A 23,795-nucleotide genomic window follows, 5' to 3' on the forward strand; every position below is an offset into this window, starting at 1 on the left:
CCCCCCCCCCAACGGCATCCTGTGTGGCGCCCCCTCTCTCTTGGGGTGAGATACTACGATGTCGCTGCGGTCACTCAAACCCCTCAGAAGTTAACCTCTACTTTAGTCAATCCTGTTTGGTCGAGGCCGCTTTAGCATTGCGCTATGACACTTGTGGTGAGCGCCATGACAGTGCTCTACTTTTTTTAATAGGAAAGGATAGGATAGGAATATAAAAAAAGGAAAGTAACGAATAGGATGGCTTGACTAAAGACACCCTTAACTCGTAAATAAAAAGAAAATAATTTGTGGAAATAACAAATCTGATTAACCATGGACAATGATCAATTTGGGAAGAGCAATAATGACTCGCAGTTCATATCGTTCCATGATTTCTCACCAATAAACAGACCAGGTGGTGGAGGTCAGGCCCAATTGGATCTCAGCAGCCCCGACCATCAGCATCTGAGCAATAACCAACGATTCCCCAATGATGCCACGACAATTGGAATGATGGAAGAGTTACGTGGACTTCCCCAGGAGAAAGAAGGTACTCGCCATATTGCTTCGATTTAGTCAGCCTGAGAGTTAATTTTCTAAAAATCCTTGAATTATTATGGTCAGCCAATAGCACACCAAAGAACTTCTGGACAGTGGAATATTATCAAAAGTTTTTCAATGTCGATACGAACGATGTTCTGCAACGAATTAAGAAGTCAATGATTCCACATGGAACCGACAATTATTTATTGTCCCACATACGACCGAATCCCGACCTCTATGGACCTTTCTGGATCTGTGTTACCCTGATATTTGCTATTGCTGTCAGTGGAAATTTAGCTAATTATCTGCAGGCGTCGTATACCGGTCAGCACCATTGGAGATATGAGTTTCATATTGTTTCATATGCAGCCACATGTATATTCCTGTATGTTTGGCTACTTCCACTGGTTATCTGGGCTGCTGTCAAGTGGACTAATCAACCAAACGATGCTGATCTAGATGCTGAATTAATTGAGGTAAAATCTATCTCTAATAAAGTCAAATGAGTCTCCTATTTATTCACTACTGTATTAATTTTTTCAGACAAATAAACCTCCAGGGCTTCTCGAGCTTCTGTGCCTTTATGGGTATTCATTGTCTATTTACATTCCAACTGCCTTTATGTGGACAATTCAGATCGGCTGGCTCCAATGGATTCTCGTTGGTATTGCAGCAATTCTCTCAGGGGGAGTATTATTGCGTTCACTTATGCCATCGATTACTGGTGAGATTTTCCCATATTTATTGAGAGAGGATGCATTTGCTTTGTTTTATCCTCTCCATGAAAATTAATGGAAAATTAATATTTTCTAGGTAAACAGAAACCAATTTATATCGCCGTAATCCTTGGTATGCATCTGCTGTTGGCCACTGGTTTCATGTTATGCTTTTTCCATGTGCCCAAAATTCCCGAACCAGAAATTCTCATGCAAGCAAATGCAACTCTACACACGCAAAAAATGATCAATTCTTCGAATGCATCTAAAAATTTGACAAATCCTATGTGAATATTTTCAGTTAGAGGTTCTAAATAATTCAATGCACAGCACACTTGTCCCATGAAATTCATTATAAAAAGTTCTTGTACGTTGGTGTGATGAGAATCTATGGAATAAATAAGTGAATAATTGAATTTCCTTGGCTCCAGTGAATTTATTGAATGCCTACACTGAAATGTAGGATTATAATGTGTCACATTAACACAGCACAGTTTGTTTATGAATTTTCACTATCAATATAATCCATACTTGGCTTACCACATATCAGTTACATTGTTATCATTTTTTTTCTGATAATTATATTCGTTAAGTAAAGTGACGAAAAAGGCAACATTCAGTGTTTATTAAATATTTATCTTCCACAGTCCATTAATACACATTACATAGTCGTTATTATTGCCTTGACAATGTTTTAAGTTATCTGCGGAAGCTAATATGTCCTACACATCATCGATTAAAAAAAGTAAAACATGTGTGTTTAATTTTCAGTAGAATATTAGAGTAGAAGAATTTTTTAATCATACTATTTTTATCAGACTCCTAGTATTTTCTAAAAATTCATTTTAAATTAATGAAAATCATATTTACGAAATTTTTCTGATAAATATGTCGTGTTGACTGTTGTTATTTTTTGACCAATACAGTTACCCAATATAATTAATGTGACGAATCCCTATTTTCCAAAACTTTATTCCCAAAATTATTGATTATTCATATTTACATTCATATTTATCATACAATTTCTATATTCACCCTGATATATTTCAACAGATTAGACGCTGTACAGTAATATTTTGGTTGTCTCAGATTATTCAATTATTAGTGTTTAAGACTGGGGATAATTAGTTAGGGGAAATTATTTGAGTTAAAATTGTTTTCCATATTCAGTCGTATTCAATTATTATTATTATTTTTTGCACTATTGGCATTAAGTCTCAATTATGCAAGTGGAGTGGAATTAATGCCTTGTGCGCGGGTATTCTGCTCTCTAGAGAGACTAGAGCGTTATCACTTATCATGACGCTGGATAATTGATTCTCTCTCTGTACCGAACACCAAGAAGCATTGATATCTCACCTATGAAAGAATTTCGCGTGAATGGTATGAATTTTATTCTATTGTTTGGACCAATTGTAATGAAATAATATAATACCACGCCATCCTGAATATTTTTTGGGCATTTGTATTTGAAAAAAAAAACCATCAAATAGGGAGAGAAATTGTGGAAATTTCTGTACAAATGTATAGGAAGTCGAATAGAATTTCACAATGAAAACTCCGGATTATCTGTTTTTTTTTTTTTTTTTCATTTCTTTTTTAATGTTGTTGAGTTTTTTTTCTAAATAAGCTAACGTTTGAATCCCTCCACCTAAACCCTAATCTACTTTGATAGCTATCGTCATTGCGGATAATTTAGAGGTGCTTTAATAGGTCACTTCTACCGGTCTTATTGTATTGCAAATAATAATTACATGCACGAAAATCTTCAGAGAAAATATAGGATTATGAGTACTATTGGAAAATATATTTCAATCAACTCACCCATTAAAATTGAAATATTTTTGAAAAATGTGATTTTTTTTTTCTATTTTTGGGATATGTTCTCATATAATATTCTTGAATTAATTATACATTAAATATAAGATAGCTTTTCCCCCAAATTTGTCAATATTATATTGAATGGTAAATGGCCAAGTTAAAATGAACTCAATGAATTATATGCAATTTAAGAAAATGGTGATATTTTTCAATGTGAGCGACCGGGTTTTCGTAAAGACTACTTAGTATTCATATCGAACAAGGTGTGATTAGAAGTTAATTGATTTATATTCATTGAGAGAAACAAAACCTTCATCTCAAAAGGATTTCTTTTTAGAGGGGAAAACATGGGAATGAAGATAAGGCCGATCGTTATATAGAAGTTTTGAAAATGATAAAACTGAATGTTTTCATTTGTGGTCGAGATAAAAAAGGCATGCGCGGTATACCTGGAGCTTAAATATGAGAGATTCTATGCTAGTGCAAATAGATATATTCACCTATCTCATCACAACAGTCATTAATTTTCTTCAATATAAAAAGCAATAAATGTGACTTGATGTTTATTAATATATCGGCTGCAGGTTTAAAAATTTTGAATGTTGATTGATTCAATCGCCGGAGTAATGATAATTAAGAGATGGAATAGAGAAATTAGGACAGACAATAAATAGCTATTTACTGGGCAATGAACTTGAAATATCAAATAGAAACGCCTTGAAGTTTCAGTTGAAATTGAATGCATATTTTTTTTTTTTTTTAAATAATGAAATACATGAAATAAAGGATAAAAATGAGGAAAACTGTGAATAGTGGAGTCGTCGACAGTTTCAGCGTCGCTCTCCCAAAAAATTTATTGTTCCCCAACATAAGATAATATCTAATAGTTAATGAGCATACAGCACATTATACAACAACGAGAACGAACATAAAACAAAGCCAAGTATTTTCCATGAGCCTCTATTCCCAATAATATATCATCTGATACCAGAGTGCATTAATCTTTTGTCTATAATATTCATCACCTCATCTTTTTATATGTGTACCATTCTTTCAGTTATTATTATTATTATTATTATTATTATTATTATTATTATTCATTTTTCAAATATATAATATTTTTACGGCTTCGAAAATATCACGTATACTGAAGCTTTATTGATCACCTTAAGCATTAGTCTTTAGTATTTGATTATACTATTTAATTACAGCGGATTCAATTTGGTCCGGTGTCATTGTTTCTCGCTAATTATAACATTTCAAGGCCATAACAATTATACAATGACAATGACTTATTTTTTTTTGCCCATGTGCCTCGAGAAATAACAACAGCCGACAACCACTAACGGATTATTGATTATATTATACAGTACAATTATCATAATCAGCCCATACAAATATAAATATAGATATCTTATGTATTCAATACATTAGAGGTTCTTCTCGTGTTCCATTATTGTGAGTGGGTAGTGGAAACCATATATTTTTTTTCACGTAAAATTTGTCACCATTTTAGCCTCAAGACTACAATTGCCAAACTATCGAGCCTATTTACCTTCAATTATTAGATTACTCCATTTCATCTTGAATTTCAATGTTTTGACTGTCTCCTTCTCATTTACTTGTGTGCATAAAAATTTGGTTCATGCTCAAACTAAATCTAATACTTTGTACTTCGATCGAATAGTCAAGAAATTTCGATGCTCCACAGTTTCTTCACCAAAAACACACTAATTTTATATCCATGCCATCACAGTAGTAATGCATAATGTTTTTTTTTACTTCTAGACATGGCTAATTTATTGAAAAATTTGTCAATTTATTAAAATCTTCATTTATTATACTTTGAAAATGGAGATAATTACAAAATCCGAATTCGCATTCTCTCCCTCAGCTTCTACATGATATTCACAATTCAATTCGAAAAATTGTTACCATTTTTCTTTTGTATATTGTATATATGTTTCTCTCCTTTAAAGTATTTCCGCAGTTACTTATATTTGCCAAATATTTGCATGCAAATATTTTTGTCAAAATTTAAAGGACTTTGATTACGCCCTATTTCTATTATATTGATCAATTATTCACAAGTATAAGTATGTGCAGTAGGTATTTGTTTCTCCTCGGTTTTTTTTTTTTGTTCTTTTTCTCTTAAGAACTCGGAATATCTTGGCAAAATAATTATTTAATTCTAGTACTTCTCTTGTATCGTAATTATAACGAGTGTACGTACACACGGTTGCAGATGGTGAAGTATCAGTGAACTTGATTACAGTAATGAAGATTTTTGTTGGAAAGAAGGCGATGTAAAATCAGTGAACAAGGCCATTTTTATAAATTTTTGAAGATCGGTAGTGAGCCGATCGGCTCTACTAATGATTCAATATCTATACGTAATTCATAATTATCCATTACTTTCAATAATTCTCTAGATAATTTTAAACAAAAATGCAAACTAAAGTTAAATGAAGTGTAAAACTTTTACAATTTTTGTTAATTATAAACTTTCAACGAAATATCATTCAATTTGTAATCACTCTTGGCAAGTTTCAATATTTATCCATAATGCTATAGCCGTATAAAATACTATTAGGGGAAGATTACGTATTATCATCAGTGAATATTAACAATATGAATTAATTAGTTTCTAGATTTATAGCTATTGGTAATTTTTTTCTCAGTGCCGTTTTTCATTTTAAGGATCTTCAATTTCCAAATTCTTCATATTACTATGTCCGATTATTGATGTGATGATGAAGAAAAAAAATATTGAGAATTAAATTGAAACTTACTTTTGACGGACCTACAGTTTGTAATTTACAAATTAGCAATTGAATAATTATTATTTATTAGAGCGTGAATTCCATTTAGGATGTAGTTTTGAGTTGTTACTTGTGGGTTTGAATAGTGGCTACGTATTGCCTTTCGTATCTTCGATAATTTCGCAGTAGTGGAGAGTTCATCAATGGAGTACTCATTTTTTTATTTAGTTAAATTATTCACTCATTTTGTCGCATTCAATAAATATAACATCCTAAGAGCAGTGATTTAATTATTTTTAATAATTTATAGGAAATATTCCAGGTAACGCAATGGAAAACTTCTATCGCCGCATCTCGCAGGTGAAAATTGATAATTGAGAACCTATTTACAATCACGTGTGGACGGTTGAATACATCTGAGTCAGTCTGTTGAAAAAAAAAAAAAAAACACCTGACAGTAGAGCATATTTTTGTTGTTTGAAATTGAGCTTAAACCCATAGTATTAGTTTTTATTCTTTTTTTATTTATTTTTTTTGATTATCATGTATCATTCACTTGAGTTTTTCTACCTTAGGTAGTGATAGCAAACTAGTGGTACGTTTGATTTAGATTTATCGGTGTTATGCGCACCACAAATTACAAAAAAATTCTGATTTTATTGAATTCTTTCACTATTTTCATTGTTTTTTTAAAGTTTAGAATTATTTGAGTAGTGCAGGGAAAAATGGCAACATTATTATTTGGTTTGATATTAAACATTTTGAGGACAATTTTTCGTTGGAAATGAAATTAACTTTTTTCCCCTCAGTCACAGATTTTTTATCTCATTAAGAGAGATGCTTTCCCCATGCGAAATATAGGCGATAGACCTTATCTCCAAAAACTACATCTGCCCTTTCTAAATTTTCCTCATCCCCGCAGTAATTAGTTTTTCCAATAATAGAAGCGACAATAGTACTCTGCAATGCCTCAACACACCACGAAAATAAGAACTACAATTACATCTATCATCGTTCTCTAATTTCAAAAATATTTCATTTCTCATATCAACTTACAACTACTACAAATTTTCTCAATAACTCTTCGTTCGTTACACTAAGTAGTAATTCTTCTAATTACTATGAACCGCAAACATGAGGATTATTAGAATAATTTGTCTATTATAAATAATATAATGCATCCCAGTCACCATTGATATAAATACTTTGTTTAAATTTCTTCATTTTACTTCATCATCCCTTGCAATGCTTTATCTTCATCAACTATTTCCGAGACAGTCCTCTTGATCGAAATTTTAGGCACTACAGCTAGGACTACCAAATATATAATTATTATTTTCTCGTTTCTAATAGTAAAAATTATTAAATTAGTAAAATATCACAACTAGAACCATTGATATACAGTTACAGTATTTCTCCCCTCTTTAATATTATAATAATTATTTTACTATACTTTATTATCATCGTTATTTATCGAGTTTTGCTTTCGTAATAATTATTTTCACCTTCACTTAAACGCAAACGACATATATAGGTGGCCATTTATAAGGTCAAGTTTAATGAAATTATATGGTAAAGTGATTCAGCGCACTAGTCGCTTGCATGACTTTATGAATGACTATGCAATGTAAAATGGTTTTACTACATACTTTATCGAGTATAACAATCGAGGAGAAAAAAAACCTAAAACTTCCAATCAATAAGTAATAGTAAAGTAAAATCGCTCATTTACCATACAAATGCGCAATTACCAAACGAATTTAATGCCATTTGCAATAATTCATCATTTCCTAAGAAAATCTGTATTGACGATGAGATAAAATTGATGCAAAAACTATCATACAATTGACTAAAATGCTACACTAGCAATTGAAATGACTAAATGTTATAATACAATTGAAACACGGAAATAATGCAGTAGTGAATGGTATTATATAATTCTAATGAAATATTAAACATGTAAAGACAGTTTATGATATTTAGATCCACATATTATGATAAACATCTGTTTAATATTCTTGCCACTTATATCCAATAAGTTGATCATATAATAGAATCTTTAATTTGGGCATATTCGTATTTGATACGCTAAGTCGTTAAACAGGCACATCAACTTGGTTAAATATGAGTTTAGTCATATAATAATCTAGTAGTAGTTTATTATGATAATAACATACCCCCTTCGCTCATCATGAAGATGACGTTTTGTTGTTGACAAACCGAAAAAAAAAAAAAAATAGTCAACTCATTTTGATGTTATTACGTCTTTGGAAGAGAGCTTACTATATTGAATTAATCGCAAAACATGAATTTGTCAGTAGTAAGTTCAAGTTTAAAAAAAGAAAGAACAAGCGCCTAAGATGTTCAGTGGTCCAGTCTTTGAATGATACATTCGCAGTAATCAGCTCTCTAGTCTGAATTAGTCAAACGTTCGGCTCATTCAACACTGGAACACACCTTTAATTTCACTCCTCGATCCCACAGGTGAAATCAATTAGAAACATTGATAAAATTTTTACACCAACTCTATCCTCTGCATTATAGATATAATTTCTCCATCATGATTGTTATTTTCTTTAAAATTAGAGATTACTCGTTCTATACAGTATCGAGTAAAACCCAAAAATATAAAATTTTTTTTTTCTTTCTTTGTCTAAAATGTAAATTATCGGCAAGCTTGGCCGTCCCAGTACCTTTGTAAGAAATAAGTCTTGGAATTTGACAAATTATGTGTGAAAATAATTATAATGAGGAAGATGATTATCTGGGATTATTACGGAATTAATGTAGGAGAGAAGAGGTACTAGGGAATGCGGCAATCTCAATTGAGAAAGCGGAAATTTAATGACTTCACGTCAAACGGTTTTTTATTCACCGATATTCTTCTAAAAATAAAAACTAAAAATTTGGCTGTTTGCAATGTGAGATAATAGGAAAAACAAGTCAAAATGAACAATTGAAATCATTTTTTTTTTGTTTTTAAAATATTTCCGTTATCTCGATTAGCATTGGCCCAACTCCCTGTGCTTCCTCTTTCCTCCATCATTAAATAACATTTCTGGACAGTAATGAGCTTTCAGTATTAAATAAGATACTCGAAATAATGTACACTACGGGAAGAACATGATCTGGCGGTGAACAAAAAATCTACACTAACATAAGACGAAATTGTCAGAAAAATGTGAAGAATTCCTACTCCTTATGTATACACATCTTTTAGCTAATTATGAACGGAAAAACATACAGTCGAATCTGACTACTAACAAAACAAATAATTTCATACAAATAATAAAGAATTACTCTATTAAAGGATTATCTGCAAGAGACATCCTTCTATATACATATTTAGATATTTCACATTTATTATTTACAAATTGAATCCAGGTAGGATGGACTGCGCGATAATTATCCCCGAAAATTCATTGGGTGTAGTTAGAATAAGCCTCACTGTTCGATTGTTAACATTACTATCGCAATGTACTGTGTCCGTACATTAAAATAAAAATTATCCATACTCCTCTATTAATATCGACAATTAATCTGATTTACTCATTATACAAACAAATATATTATCAACTTGTTTTTATGCAAATTGATGTTCCTTCAGTTTCATGTTTTCAAAAACATAATCATCCTAAAAAATATAACTCAGTTATTTACAATTACAAAATAATAAGTAAAATAATCTATTTTATACAGTATATGCGCCGAATCATATATCGAAGAGCCAAAATAAAAAAACTAAGCCAATAAAATCTTCCTCAAGCACAATTAGTTACTTTTCTGCATGTTCGTTAATTTTTTTTCTACAAAATCATGAAAGCATTAGACTACGCATGTCTTTCCTAAACACTTAAACATAATATTCCCTAATGAAAATGATAATGAGGTGATCGAAAATCTTTAAAATCACAATGGCTCTATGAAATTATAGTTAGCCGTTGCTGTTCATAAATTGCAATTGACTGTCATTCGTATTGCTCCTAACTAAGGAACTTACAATCAACTTTTCTACGCTTCTACTAAGGGCAAATCACTCATTGAAATAATTATATTAGTTTCCAGGCTGTTAGATTAAACCGCCAACATCTTGTCTGATACTTATTACGTACTCTTAATAATGCCTTTGTATAAAAATGCGACGAATAATTGATTTGTCTGTACCGAGACCTCATACTCAAAGCAATTTTGATTCGTTGACATTTTAATTGAAATATACACGGCTATTAGTCACAAAAAAAAAGAGAAGAAGAATGAAAAAAATAGAACATAAAAATATACGTAAAATTCGATTGCTTTATTGTGTCGAGCAGTGCCATTAATGGGATAGGAATTGTCCAGTGTTGAATTATTAATTCAATGTAGTATAAGTTTTTTTCATTTGCTGAAAAGTTTTCATTACTTCCGTTGAAAAATTCAACTCGTTTGAACACTGGATAATTCAGAAAAAATATTATTAAATAAAATCCTCCGAATCCGTTAATTGCGCACGTAAAACCATTGGATATGGTTCATTGAATGTGAATTAATAATTTTCGGAGGGATTAGAATAGAACTTGTGATGTATTAAAGTAATTGGAAAAATTTAGCTACGAATATGACCTAATACAGCTCTATAAAAGGCGACAATTTTCTTCATAGATTGAAATGTCAATTAACACCGCTTCTCCTGTATTAACATATGCATTTACGTTAAGTAATTAACAAAAAATTAACTATTAGTCGCACCCTGTGGTGATGATGTAATGCTTGTCTCGTCCGGTCTTCCGGTGGGAGTTGACAGGTGAATTACTCGGTGAACCACAAACCGGACGGTTGATATTGATGTTTAGCTGGCGATAGCGGTGCCAAACCGTAAACAGCAGTTGGCTGCATGTGTGCGGGTAATGGATGCGCCGCGTGGCTTGCCAGCAGTGGTCTAGCCGAACTATGATGTGCTGGTGGTGGAAGTGCACGACTAGAATCATACAACGTTAGTGGTGACGAGCTGCAAAAAATTAAACATCATCCGTTAATTATATTTATTATTATTATTATTTAATAAGGCAATATTATGAACAATAAATTTCATTGCAGACAAGATTGAAAAAATTGATCTATTATTATATAAAAGATGAAATACTTAAAAATTTTTCGATCCTTTTCTAATACCAGCCAAATGACTCAAATTGCTAATGACAGAAGGAATTATTGACGACGTCACAATAGAGTTTAAAGTAAAAAGGGTAAATGTAATAAGGTATATAATAAATTGGTACACACATGCATGCATCAACTAGTTGTCTAGGTACCCACCCGGGTGTGAATCCCTGGTAGGTGGGCACTTGCTGTTGTTGTATCGCTGTTGGCGCTTGCGATGGAGCAGCAGTAACGTACACTGGCGGTGGTACAGGATGTCCACGTGAGCGTACATGAGCGTATTCCTGATAAAGGGGCTGACCAAGATGTTGGCTGCTCCCTACAACAGGACCGTTAGCCGGACTCCGTCCACCACCACCGCCGCCGCCACCGCCACCAGGACTCAGGTGAGCAGGATGTCCGTGATGGCTGTGGCCATGACTTGGATGCGATGCCGATCCCACCACCTGGCTCTGCCTACAAAACCAAATTTACTACAACAACAACACCAACAACAACAACACACTTATCAAATCTCATTGTGCTATTTTCCATACTTTTGACTCTTTAACTTGGTCTTAAATTCATATGTCTCCCCTGATTCATCCATTTATCCATCCGGTAAATCAATAAATCAATAAATTAAACAATCAATCAAAATAATACGAATTACCCATGAAGAATTGTTGACATGCATTATAATAAAAGTAAAAATGTTGTTGATACCGATACTGGTGCACTGGGTTGGCGACAGCCCACTTCTGATGATCCCTGGAGTGAGCAGCCGGTGGCTGGACGTATTCGTGCTTATAATCAGCTCTTTTACCCGGCCATGACACACGCTTCTCGGCACCAGTCGTGTAAACAATATGCTGCTCTTGAAGGTGTGGATGCGCGCTACTTGTGGTCACATACTGCAATAAGTAGTCATGCATGTCATAGACGTCAGCCTAAAAAAACATTTCCGGGGAATTGTTATTTTTTTGGTGAATTGCCTCTTTCCAGTGGCTGACTCACTGATAAAATCAGATTTTTCTGAAATACTTGTTTTTTTTTTTTCTTTAATGAAAATGAAAATTGTAATTTCCACGTTGATATACTGGCCATTGTTGAATTAAAATTAATTCATGACTTCCCAGGAAATGGTATCTATTTATGTTGTAATTGATATATGCGTGAAAAATAAAGAGCATTATTTATTATTTCACCTGGTAGGTCGGTGGCTCCTTGCAGGCTGGCGCGTGGCACGGATGTGGAGCGAGATACTCAACGCCCGGTTCCGGTTTCGTTGCTACATTTATCATGTTGCATTCTGATTGAACTTTAGCCAGTAATCGCTTTTTTTGTGATTGCGAATAGCCAGAGCTGCAAGAAAGAAAGAAAGAAAGGAAGAAAGAAAGAGAGAAAGAAGCAGTGAGTATTTTTCATATTAGATATTGCAACTCTTAAAAGAGTTGGACAGCTCTGAACTATGATTATTCGAGGAAGCAAAAAGTTTATTTTTATATTGTTAGGTCTGTGGAATCAGCGAAAAGTAATAAATAACGTGTAATATGGCTAACCTAATTAAAAGAAGAATTAATCAAGATAACAATAATGGTTCAACATACCTCACGTGATGCTGGGGCTGTGGCTCATGCTTGATATGCTGCGTAGTTTGTGGATGCTGTTGATTTTGGGATAAATGCGAAGGAGGATAGAGCTGTGTGTGAGCCCTCCCAGGACTGGCTTCTCCATCACTATCTCCTACAGTGACACAGCTTATCACATTTTTCCGATGTGTCCTTGTACTACCATGAGAATTCTGACCATGAACATGAGGTTGACTTAATGAATGCACTGATTGGGTATTAAGAATGATGCGAGGTGTTGACTGAGTGCTGCAACCAGAACAAAATCCAATCTCACTAATACTTGACCAATTTCAAAGGTGAATAGATTAGTGAGAGGTTAAAAGAGAATAAAGTTCTGCCATTCAGGTCCTTTTGTGTGCCTCAGCTCTATTCAATATTTACCCCCAGCATTGCTAGATAAATGTTTCATTTAGGTTAATCAATTAATCAATTCCTCCCATAACGCATTCACCATAATATCGTATGATTGTCCTTAATGACGAATTATTTGATATATGCATTCCTGATTAAAATTAGTGATGATTACTGTTATTAGGAGGCGGAGGAATATGGGTAAGTCATTGTACGTGAAATCAATCATTTTAAAATTCTACTTGTGATGTAGGAGGAGTAGGAGTTTTTTTTTCTTTATTCAGGGAATCTTTAAGATCAATTCTGGATGGATCGATCTCTCCGATTAAATGACGCTATTATTAGAATAAAAGAATATCTGCAAATTATAATGTTAAGTATAATTGAATAATTCAAATGAACTGTCTCTTGTGAACCGCTCCCAAGTATATTGCTAGCCAATATCGTCTCGTTTTCTTTTTTTTTTTTTTTCTTTTTTATTAAGTTAATACCTTCGAATGACTTCCTCGCGCACAGGACGTCGGGCGCCAGACAGGTGGCATGTTAACCCTTGGCAAGCTCCACACTGACGGTCTCCGCAACTGTCAATGACATTCATGCATCATTCGAAACTCAGACCTCGAAAATAACGACATTTACCAATCGACATCCATACATTTCTCCCAATTCTCTAAATTAACGGTTAATTACCATGTTTGAATCTCTTCTGTGATAATTACTAAAAGTTTTATCGCATAAAATATAGATGAAAAAAAAAAAATCATGTAACATTTAACGAACCATTTTCCAGGTGTTTCATCCTCGCTGTCGCTGATGGTTATAACCGAGACCGCTGGAGAGGGTGTGTCGTGAATGGTGATGGTTTGCTGTCGTACTGCAGCTACTTGCTGATGTTCAGCATTATGATTGCCAGCGTGCTTTCCAGTATGATGATGAGATGACTGTATCGATTGCTGCTGCCAGTGGCCATTGGATGGTGAGTGACGTCTCATGCTGCTTGGTGGAGTGCTCTCTTTGACTCGTTTCTTTACTGGACTCAACTGCTGTGTTTCCTTCTTATGATCATGACGATGCTGAGATTGCTGAGGCACTGTCAGATGATGCTGGTGATGCTTCGTAACACTTCGTTTCCCCCAACTTTGAGGCGGATGCTCGACTAATGCACTGGTGTTGTACACTTCAGTTACGGGGAACACGGGACGCTGATCCTTCCCCAAAATATATTTTTTTTCATTGGCATTGATGCAAGTTTTATAAATAAATAACTGAGATAGTTGAAAATTAATAAAAATAAGTAACATTACCTGTATGATGGCCGAGCTGTCGACAATGAGGGGTCGCCCCCAGTCGCCAGCATCACTGAGAAGTGGCTGTTGAATAGCAGCATGTTGAGGAGGAAGTTGTTGCCAGCTAGGAACAATGGCAGCCATTTGTCGACTGCCCCCAGGCCATGAGGTCTGTACAGCATTGGTAAGAAGCATTTGCCTACCCGTTTCGACCATGGAAACTGGCACTGCAGCATACTGTTGTTGAGCAGCAGCAGCAGCAGCAGCAGCGGCGACCGCCTGCTGTGATATAATCGACGGTTGAATTTGCAGTGGTGCCTGTTGTGGCTGTGGAGGCTGTGCAACAACCACATGTTTTGTTGGACTTGGCATAGTCTGATATCCGGGCGGTGGACAGAGTATTCCTGGTACGAGTTGATGAGGAAAATCGTGAACACCACCTCTACCACCATTGGATCCACTCGATGAACCACTGTACTGTGTCGCCCGCCTCGTACTATTACTGTATATTTGATACAAATCTCCGTATCCCGATTGGGCTGTTCGGTGCTCCCTCACTAGTCTCTGGACTTGATTATTGAAGGTCAGAGTAACAGCACTGCCGTTGGTCGTTGGTACGAAATTGGCAACGAGGGAGGTAGGTGGTGGTGGTTGTGGAGCTGGGGGTGCCTGATGGTGTGTTGGACTCGCTGTGAAATCGCCAGCCCTTCGGCAGACTTCCATCATTTGAACTGACGCCTTAACATTGTTACAATGAGCGTAGTCGACTAGGTGGGCCAAAGTGACGAATGCATGATTCAGGGCTTCACCAGGTGTTATACGACGTTCCTAGAGGATATGAAAATTCAAAGATTAGGCTTGCTGAAAATTGTTTTGGCGTTTTCAGTGGGTTTCAACTATCCATTGAAATTGGGTTTTTGAAATTAAATTTTTTGTGCTAAAATTAACTAGATAAATTTAAATAAATTTAAGTGGAACATCATTGCACATCATGAATTAGATATTACTACCTGGTCCATGGTTAGCATCCTTTTGAGAAGATCAATGAACTCCCGCCTATCTGCCTTCTCAGCAAGCAGTTGTCCCCCCTCCAAGTCGGTTGGTACATTGACTTGGCCAATATCATCGAGACAATTAAATATATATTTTCTCGCCTCCTTGGATTTGATACCAGTCTCAGCCTCATGCTCCTCCGGTGTTTTTAATCGCCAAAATGGATATGTACTGTCCATGTCACGATAGAAAAATTTAGTCGTTTTGCTGGCATTATTGAGCATATGTTCAGTTGGTAGTCCCTGTGTTTGACTAATATATCGTATTTGATCGTACTCGGAGCTACCAGGGTAGAGGGGCCAGCCGAGAAATAGTTCAGCAACAACGCAACCGAGGGACCACATGTCTATAGCTTCACAGAATGGTAAACCCAGAATGATTTCCGGTGCACGATAGTATCGCGACTGGAGATAAGTATTGCATACAGCTTTTGATACGTGCGAGGCAGAACCAAAGTCAATGACTTTGACACGGTAGGGCTGACGCACTGGATCTACCAACATTATATTCTCTGGTTTCAAGTCTGCGTGAATTAAGCCCAGTTGCTGAAATTTCAAAGTTTTGTCAGGGAGTCACATGATTTCGGTTGGACATAATAAAATAGTGGACAAGATTAACAATACAATAATCCTGTAAGCATCTTTCTTCACACGAACATCTCTGATTAATTAATATTAAAAAGCACATTAAAATCTAGTCAGGTGTTTTTCCTACGAAACGTGAATAAAAAATTGAAAAAGATTATCTCTACAAAAGAAAGTTGACGAGGATGATGCTACAGAATTTCTCACATTTCTTCTCTCAGCATTGTGCACTTGCCAAATTTATTATCACTCCTACCTTTAACTTGAGAAGCGCCGTAAGTACTTGTTGAAGAATGGGTCTAATGTACTTAAGTGGCAGGGGTGAAAATTTATTCTGTTTTAGAAAGTCATAGAGGTTTTGCTCCAGCATCTCAAAGACCAAACAGGTATGGGATTTGTGCTGGAAGCACTCGTAAGCACGCACAAAATTGAACTCATCAGCATTTTCCTGGCTCAGTCGTGACAGGATGGAGACCTATTGATGCAAATTATGACCAGTTTAATTCAAATGCAGGCGTTCCAGGCGGTGGACACATCGTAAAATCTTCATTACTTGATATAAATGATATATTTTACCTCAATTTGACCTTGGCGCGCGTACGATGGATGGTTCTTCAGAATTTTTATGGCGACGATTTCGTTGGTACCCTTCTTCCAACACTTCACTACCTGAGCACACAATTAATCAGCCATTCAAAGATTGATAATTCATGATTTTTTACACTTTTTAATAGAATCAGTCAGTGGTATAAAAAAGAAAAAGAAAAAGAAAAAGAAAAAGAAAAAGAAAAAGAGAAAGAAAAAGAAAAGGAAAAAGAAAAAAACCAACAAACATTAATTCTCAACGAGGCCATCATCAGTGGAATTAATGAAGCAAATCACTCATTATAGTTTCAATTCTATGAAATTCATACTTGAAGGAAATATTTCTAGCTCATTAACAACTCAATTGAAGACAAGATAGCTCATCAACTGGGAGTAGTAACACACATTAATTTTTACCTACTAAAAAAGTCAAACAAAGAAATTAAAAAAAAATGCCTTTTATTCTCGATTGAAATCGCATCGACTAATAGTCATCAACGATTCTCCAAGCTCATACAGAATATGGTCAAGGTCTTCATATAAGAATATATATATATATATATCTTTATTATTATAGTATGTAAAAAGTTCTAGAATAGCTCCGATCAATGAGAGAGTAAAATAAAAAAAAAAAGCATTCGCGAATAAAAAATTTTCCAATAACTCACTTGTCCAAATGTCCCTCTCCCGAGAAACTCAAGAACTTCGTACTGATTGGTCATAGAGTACAGGACCTCGTGCTGGACCAGTTGATAATCTCCATCACCTTGGGGGTTACTGCCACCACCGTTACCCGTATTAGCAACTTGTTTACTGTGTGACGTCATGTTTGTCTGTTTGTGTTGTTGTTGTGGCTGCTGAGGCGGTTGTTGTGTTTGTTGGTGAAACTGTGGCTGTTGCTGTGGCTGTTGCTGTTGCTGATGTTGGGAGTGGATTGGTGGGACAACTGTACTGCCAACACCGTTTGTCAGATTTGACGGTTGCGCTGTCAGGGCCTCATTACCGTCTCTCGACCAGGTTTTTCTCTGCAAAAGAGACAAACCATTGAATAAGAATGGTTTCTCCATTCAATCCGCGAGATACATGTAAAAGAATTGATAGATATTTTCAACGATAGTATAATCCAAGAAATGATGAGTGTATAAGACGTCAATTTAATAAATAAATCTGTCAAAATTTCGTTGAGACGATGTCTCTACGTTCAGAATCGGTGGTTATCGATGAGACCACCATCGAAAGAAACGGTATCACCGTGTGTCTGGCATGAAATATGAAAACGAAGCCTTGAGTGTAATCGATAGTCAACGTGACGCCACGAAGAAGTGTTATCGTACACGTAAACGATCATGCAAAAAATTCCACCAATTATTTATCACTTTCCAAATAGAATTTATGGAATTGTTATTATGATTAAATTGAAGTTATCTCATCGATACTCCACTCTCCTAAATATTTTTACTGTGCAAGAATATTTGAGAGAAGAGAAGAGAAGAGATTTACCTTTTGTCCACAACGTTGATACGTGTCTAAAAGTTTGATAGTAGATGCACGCACCAGGGTCTGTTGATTCGGACTCTTCTGCAGCGCATTATTCTGCAGCGTGCCGAATCCGGCGTTAGTACCAGTCACAGAGTAATGCTGTAGTCCAGTATTATCCAATTGGTAATCGCCACTCGATTGCACCAATGAGTGTTGGATTACTGGTTGACAAACGTTGTAATCCAATTTACGTTTTTTACTGTGATGATGAGCGGTATTGTTACTGCTGCTGCTGCTGCTACTGCTGCTGCTGCTGTTGACGCTGCTCGTTTGCTGAGTTTGGATAAACATGTCACACATTCCCTGCAACACCATATATTCAACATTTATGTTTTTTTTTTATCAGTTCACCATGTTGTTTACAATTTCTATCTTAGAAATGAATCTGTTGAATCACATAACGTCACACATAAAACATTGATGAAATATGCAATCGCCACGAAAATGTGAGTGAAGAGACCAGTTGGAAATCTTCCTCTCCTTACTGAGTTTGTCACAGCTACTGACGAAAATTCTCGAATAATTGTGAATAGTGAGACGCATCACTTATCATTTCCCTCAACATCAATTGAACCTATTGGGTCTGCGGGTATTGCCTACGTTAATTGCCGCCATTCACTTTAATATGTACATGTGTCCCGCCAACTAGGATTATCACTACGTTGATGCTCCTACGTTGCGATCTACTTAGAAATAACTCCGCTCAATAACATCAATAAATGATTGTTTGAAACTATTCAAGAAATTGAATACATGGCCCTTTCGTTTTAGCACGCTAAATTTTATTTCGTCTAACGTAGACAGCCTAATTCACCAAATTATTATCAACTTTGTAAATTATATGAAATTATTTTGCAAACAAAATCCAAGTTTCTAACTGAGCAAGTATTTTGATACGTAGTTGGTACGTGTGGATCAATATACTCCCCGGGTTTAACCGGGTGTGAATCATGAGGTTCTGGCAAATACATCGTATTACTCCGTGATTTTCCATTATACCTATAAACAATTCAGTGTGACTGTGAAGTAGTGAAGGGGTGTAATGTGTTAGGATGGGTGTGAAAAATACTATACTTCGTCAATTGGCCGATTATATTGATGATGGAAAGGGAATACAACGTACGGTGGATAGTTTTTAAAATATAAAATGAAAAATTTTGAAAGAACTGATTTTTTTAGTCATGCTTTAATCCCTCACCCCTACAAGTTCGTATTGTCCATAACACCGTACAATCGTACATCATTCTAAAGGATATTCGAGTTGCAGGTACGGCAACTACCATACTACTCTACCATACGATCCAGCAGTGAAATTTTTCTACCATTTCATGACGTCAATGATCGAGAATGAGAAATTCCTCCATTGGCTCGGAGCTTCTATGGCTTTCATGTTTTGATACACACCAAGTGCTATGAAAAGTAAAGAATCAGCGAAAATAACTCAACGGCAAAGCCTCTACTTGAAATTCCAATGGTCTATGTCAGGATGACTAGAAGCTCTCGATGATTCAGAGAAATTTTATTCAGATTATTCGCAAATTCCTCAGAAATATACTTGAGATGAGAGTTTTGAAAAATGTGGCAACTATGCAGAAAATAAACATAATGAAGGTATTGATGGAATGAGTGAAATAGGTACATATACACCAACGACTGCTTTGTGGGCTTGTTTGGAAAGGTTGGTTGGTTGGTTGATTGGTTGGTCGGTTGTTTGGTTGTTTGGTTGTTTGGTTGTTTGGTTGTTTCGTTGGTTGGTTGTTTAGTTGATTGGTTGGTTAGTTGGTGTTGTCGTAGCCGTTGTAGCCGTTGTAGCCGTTGTAGCCGTTGTAGCCGTTGTCGACTCTCACCGAGCAACCGCGACTAGACAGGCTAATGGAATGATATATCTATGCTCTCTGAGGGTATGTATACCTCTCTTTTGTCCACTTGCAAAAGCGAATGGCAGCGGTGTAGTGATGCCGGTGAGGTTAGGAAATGGGTCGCAGCTGCTCTCACTTGCCGAACCTCTTGGCCCTCTTGGCCACATGTACATATACATATACCTTTATCATGTTCAAACCAAGAGATGTGAATATAAGTACGAAGGCAAAATGATCTTTTGTGGCCTTTCTTTTTTTTTTTTATTATATTATTATTGAAATAAATGCCAGTTGTGTAGAAAGCCACGAATTTCGGCAAGTTGAGAGATGCATTAACTTATAATTCAAACTATTTCTGATTTTCGAAAACTTTCTTTGTGGAAGGTAGAGAGGAAAGGAATTAATTCCGACACTCTAACGCGAAATGTTTTCTTATTTGTAACAAAGAAGTTGAAGCCCGTTGTTGAAAAAGTTTCTCAACATTGCTTAATAATAAATGTGGAAAATTCAAATATGTTTCATACTGCATAGAGATTGATGGAACAGTTTCACAACTACAAGTCAACAAATTGCCCAGGATTATATCATTTTTTTATCACATTTCTAATGATAATCCAACGTGCTTTGAAATGTAGAAAGTTGGATGGGAACGATTTAAAAATAGAAAACCGAGGTACGAGAACACGCCACGAAAACACGATGAATGGAGGAAATACGTGGAAATGATCATGATGTCGGGAAGATTGAAGTCATTATTGTTGGGAAAGAGTACCTGTAGTAAATGAAATCGATTAATTACTCTTATTTTTCTATTTCTACGGCTGACGTCTTTATTAATACGCCAACTATAATGCTAGAAGAAGGCTATTATTTCCCAGATTCCAAGGAAATAAATGATAAATCTCGAATATGCCTCGAATAATCCTCCGGGAACGAAAAATGAAAGCTGTTTTTGCACTCAAACCGAGGCTAATGACAATCCAAGCTTATTTACTGTACTATTATCCTCACTAAGCAGTCCGAATAATTCTCCATTATTTCTCATTCTGCATCTTTCGAAAATAAACTTTCATAACTGTTTCCAAATATTCTCGTCAGTTATTTCAGTTGATGCTAGATAAACATAATAAAATTGTCAGTTAAATATCCAACTAGCTCGCAAACAGATAAAGAGATGAATAATTATCTAAATACTGTTAAAATTTAATACAATCATCATCACACGGAAACGTCAGGGAAAATATTTTGTGACACCATTAACGCATTGACGCTCAACACCAGCAACAATACAATATCGATGAATCTGTGATTTTAACATTATCGTGGAGTTGAGGGACAATTAATACCCTCCGTTTATCACACTGAGAATTATTTGCCAGGGTATGACGTTCTTTCGTATCTAAAAATACGTCATGACTGCCCTACAAAACTTGTTCTGCAAACAGTTTTAACTCTGGTGAATACTTGACTTTAATAAATCAAATTTTAACATCTACAATGGAAAATCTGGAAAGATTGTGGAGCAGTGGGATAGACGATAGAAAGTAGAATTACTCAAGTCACGAGAGGCTCTTCTACAGCAAGTCCAATTTTATTTTCCAGAGGATTATTTGTAATTCAGATAATCGATTTTAATTAATGATTGAGTAACGACGTGGAAAAGAATGAGTCGATTTAGTCAAAGGATGAATTTTTTCATAAATATATATAGATTTGGAGTGAGAGTGGTGTTTAAATTTTCTTCTTCATTTTTTTAAACTTGACGATTAGAATCATTCAAGAGTTATGCCGATGGTCAAAAGAGATTTGTGAACCAACTTTCAACATTTGCTTGTGGAGTTGCTCGTTCTCGAGATAATATAAATAAGAGATGTAATTAGTCATATTATCAAGAGTTTTTTCGGTGAGATTCTCTAAAATCTGAGGGAGATCCTGACATATTTATGTCAGTGGATTTCAGTACAATGATTCACTCCGATTCAATTAAATTTCTTTCACTGCGACGAATGTATTCTAGTGTCACCGAAAACAAAGTTTTATTACAACAATTTGTTCCATCCAATCTTGTATTGCATGAGTTTGATCCAATCGTGACCAATCGTGATAAAAAAAAAATTCAACTTGGATATTCCTCAAATATTTGTGGATCACTTCGTTTTACAAATAACACTTTCACTGCTTTCCCAGGATAGAAAACCAATTGAAACCCGGAGTGATGTAAAAAAAAAAAAAACTAATTCATTCGAATCTAGAGACAACAAAATGTATCCAGATCAATTTTTATCATAGTTGTCACTTCACTTCACAACAATCTACTTGCAAAAAAACCTCCACCCTACCGATAGTCTTCTCCCTTTGGACGCCCCCAACACAACCAAATAAAAATATCAGATAAAAATAACCCCTTCCCGAACATCTGCCTAATCCCCCACCTTGTCTCCTCGAACCGTTGAACCGTTCACAGTCTCGAACCTCATGCGGGCAGTCACGCAACCACTGAATGCGCATATTGTTTCAGTAATCGCGAAAAAAAAGGAAGAAAAAGAATTTTTTTAATGAAAAAAAGGCCTACCTTTCACTCCTCGACCAGTGTCTCGTCGTTTATTTCAGTGGAAAAAATAATTTTCAAGATAAAACTTCCTCCTCCCCGCCCTTGATATCCAGTTACAGTCGATATATTTGCGTCATGTTCTTGTTTCACGTTTGCCGTGATCTATCAGGCCACTGTGATTTCAGATCTCTTGATCCGACGTTTGGCCTCTTTCCTTATTATTGTATCCTCCTGTCCCCCTTTTTTATTGAAAAAATCTTTTTTTCTTTTTTCCCTCTATCCACCAACGTCCGGCCCCACTTTCCGCCTGGTATCTCTCAACAATTCCCAGCCATCTTGCGCCTCTCTCAATTGCCTCAGACTACCTCGAATTGCCTCTTTCCTCTCGTTCAGCCAGAGAGAGACGAACGCGTATACCAAATGTGTATCGATACACAGCCTAAAGCTTCATTATCGAGTTTAAACGGGAATACGTATGTGGTACGTGTTGTGTACCATACGCAGCCGTGACAAACAGTATCGAACGACTAGAGCGATGACGATGCCAAATATTTCACTTATTTACCGTAGATAATCCAAAACAAATGGACAATCAAAGGAAATAAATGGACTGGAGTTTTCACTTATGTTCTCGCCACTTTTCAGCCACCTTCTGCACCCCGAGGACACACATTTCACAGTTGCCACTTAACTTTGTCAAAGAATAACACTTTTTCGAGATAATAACACTGAGGGCATGTGATTGCCCCGTGTGGTGAGGAATGGTCAAGCATTCATTGCTGCTTCAGAGTTTTTCACCTATCACGCATCTTCGACATCTAGACTTTCCATTGGTAACACGAGTTGCCAGACGACTATGGACTACGGAGTGCGGTGTCCGGAGTGCGGCCTGCGGCGTGTCGGGATACTATACGGCGCTAGTACATACCTCGGTTATACTCGCTCCAACTCGGCTAGCCTCGACTGTTTATCGTTTATGTTCGTCTCTTGGCTTCTCTACGATCGCAACGTTTGCCACACTCTTCTCATCACCCTCTACCCTTCTCTGCGCCCGATACTGTTTAGTTTAGTTATCGATAGCAAAAAAAAAAACAGTCGCACACCTCCGAGACCCGCTCAAGGCCCAATTCCTTCACATCATTCGTCATTTCACCTTATCATGTTCCAGTGTCGAGGGGTGAATACCTCCAAGCGGTAGCCGTCGAATAAGTCGGAATTAATATTGTGGATGATGCGTTGCTTTGATGGAGGATACAGCACTGCTGAATACATAGTACACTGGGTCTGGGTCCGGGTCCGGGTCCGGGTGCGGGCCGCCTGTATGGTTGCGAGTCGCGACAGTTCCAACCATCATCCACGACCCCACCCCACGTGGACTACACGCGTCACTTCCATGTAAATGCTCCTTTCAAAC

The 23,795-nt window shown here is 36.0% G+C and overlaps 2 protein-coding genes and 1 long non-coding RNA gene across 10 annotated transcripts; 2 read left to right on the forward strand and 1 right to left on the reverse strand.

The window, feature by feature from the left end:
- The first annotated feature begins 95 nt into the window (after window positions 1-95).
- On the forward strand, window positions 96-1,654 carry LOC105265877 (protein YIPF1). Its single transcript, XM_011303649.1, has 4 exons — window positions 96-529; window positions 604-998; window positions 1,066-1,246; window positions 1,336-1,654. Exons 1-4 carry the CDS (start codon window positions 313-315, stop codon window positions 1,527-1,529), a joined length of 987 nt encoding a protein of 328 aa, XP_011301951.1. The 5' UTR covers window positions 96-312; the 3' UTR covers window positions 1,530-1,654.
- A 3,548-nt stretch (window positions 1,655-5,202) lies between these two features.
- On the reverse strand, window positions 5,203-23,775 carry Hipk (Homeodomain interacting protein kinase). Of its 8 annotated transcripts, none has more exons than XM_011303652.1 (14): window positions 22,403-23,775; window positions 17,933-18,274; window positions 17,101-17,457; window positions 16,424-16,516; window positions 16,104-16,322; window positions 15,218-15,808; window positions 14,229-15,038; window positions 13,705-14,126; window positions 13,416-13,505; window positions 12,550-12,819; window positions 12,148-12,304; window positions 11,666-11,889; window positions 11,084-11,416; window positions 5,203-10,808 (listed from the first exon to the last, which is right to left on the reverse strand). In XM_011303652.1, the coding sequence occupies exons 2-14, from the start codon at window positions 18,269-18,271 to the stop codon at window positions 10,610-10,612; spliced, it is 4,104 nt and encodes a 1,367-aa protein (XP_011301954.1). In that variant the 5' UTR covers window positions 18,272-18,274; window positions 22,403-23,775; the 3' UTR covers window positions 5,203-10,609. The 8 variants fall into 8 exon arrangements, with proteins under 8 accessions (XP_011301954.1, XP_011301957.1, XP_011301958.1 ...); XM_011303655.1 differs by having other exon boundaries at window positions 11,666-11,853; window positions 13,705-14,132; XM_011303656.1 differs by having other exon boundaries at window positions 5,203-10,778; window positions 11,117-11,416; window positions 13,705-14,132.
- Window positions 15,809-16,279, forward strand: LOC105265878 (uncharacterized). The gene is made up of 3 exons (XR_892109.1): window positions 15,809-15,895; window positions 15,961-16,122; window positions 16,191-16,279. It is a non-coding gene; the product is annotated as an uncharacterized lncRNA (long non-coding RNA).
- Window positions 23,776-23,795: the final 20 nt, after the last annotated feature.

The sequence above is a fragment of the Fopius arisanus genome, unplaced genomic scaffold (assembly GCF_000806365.1).
Source record: "Fopius arisanus strain USDA-PBARC FA_bdor unplaced genomic scaffold, ASM80636v1 scaffold00033, whole genome shotgun sequence".
Lineage (NCBI taxonomy): Eukaryota > Metazoa > Arthropoda > Insecta > Hymenoptera > Braconidae > Fopius > Fopius arisanus.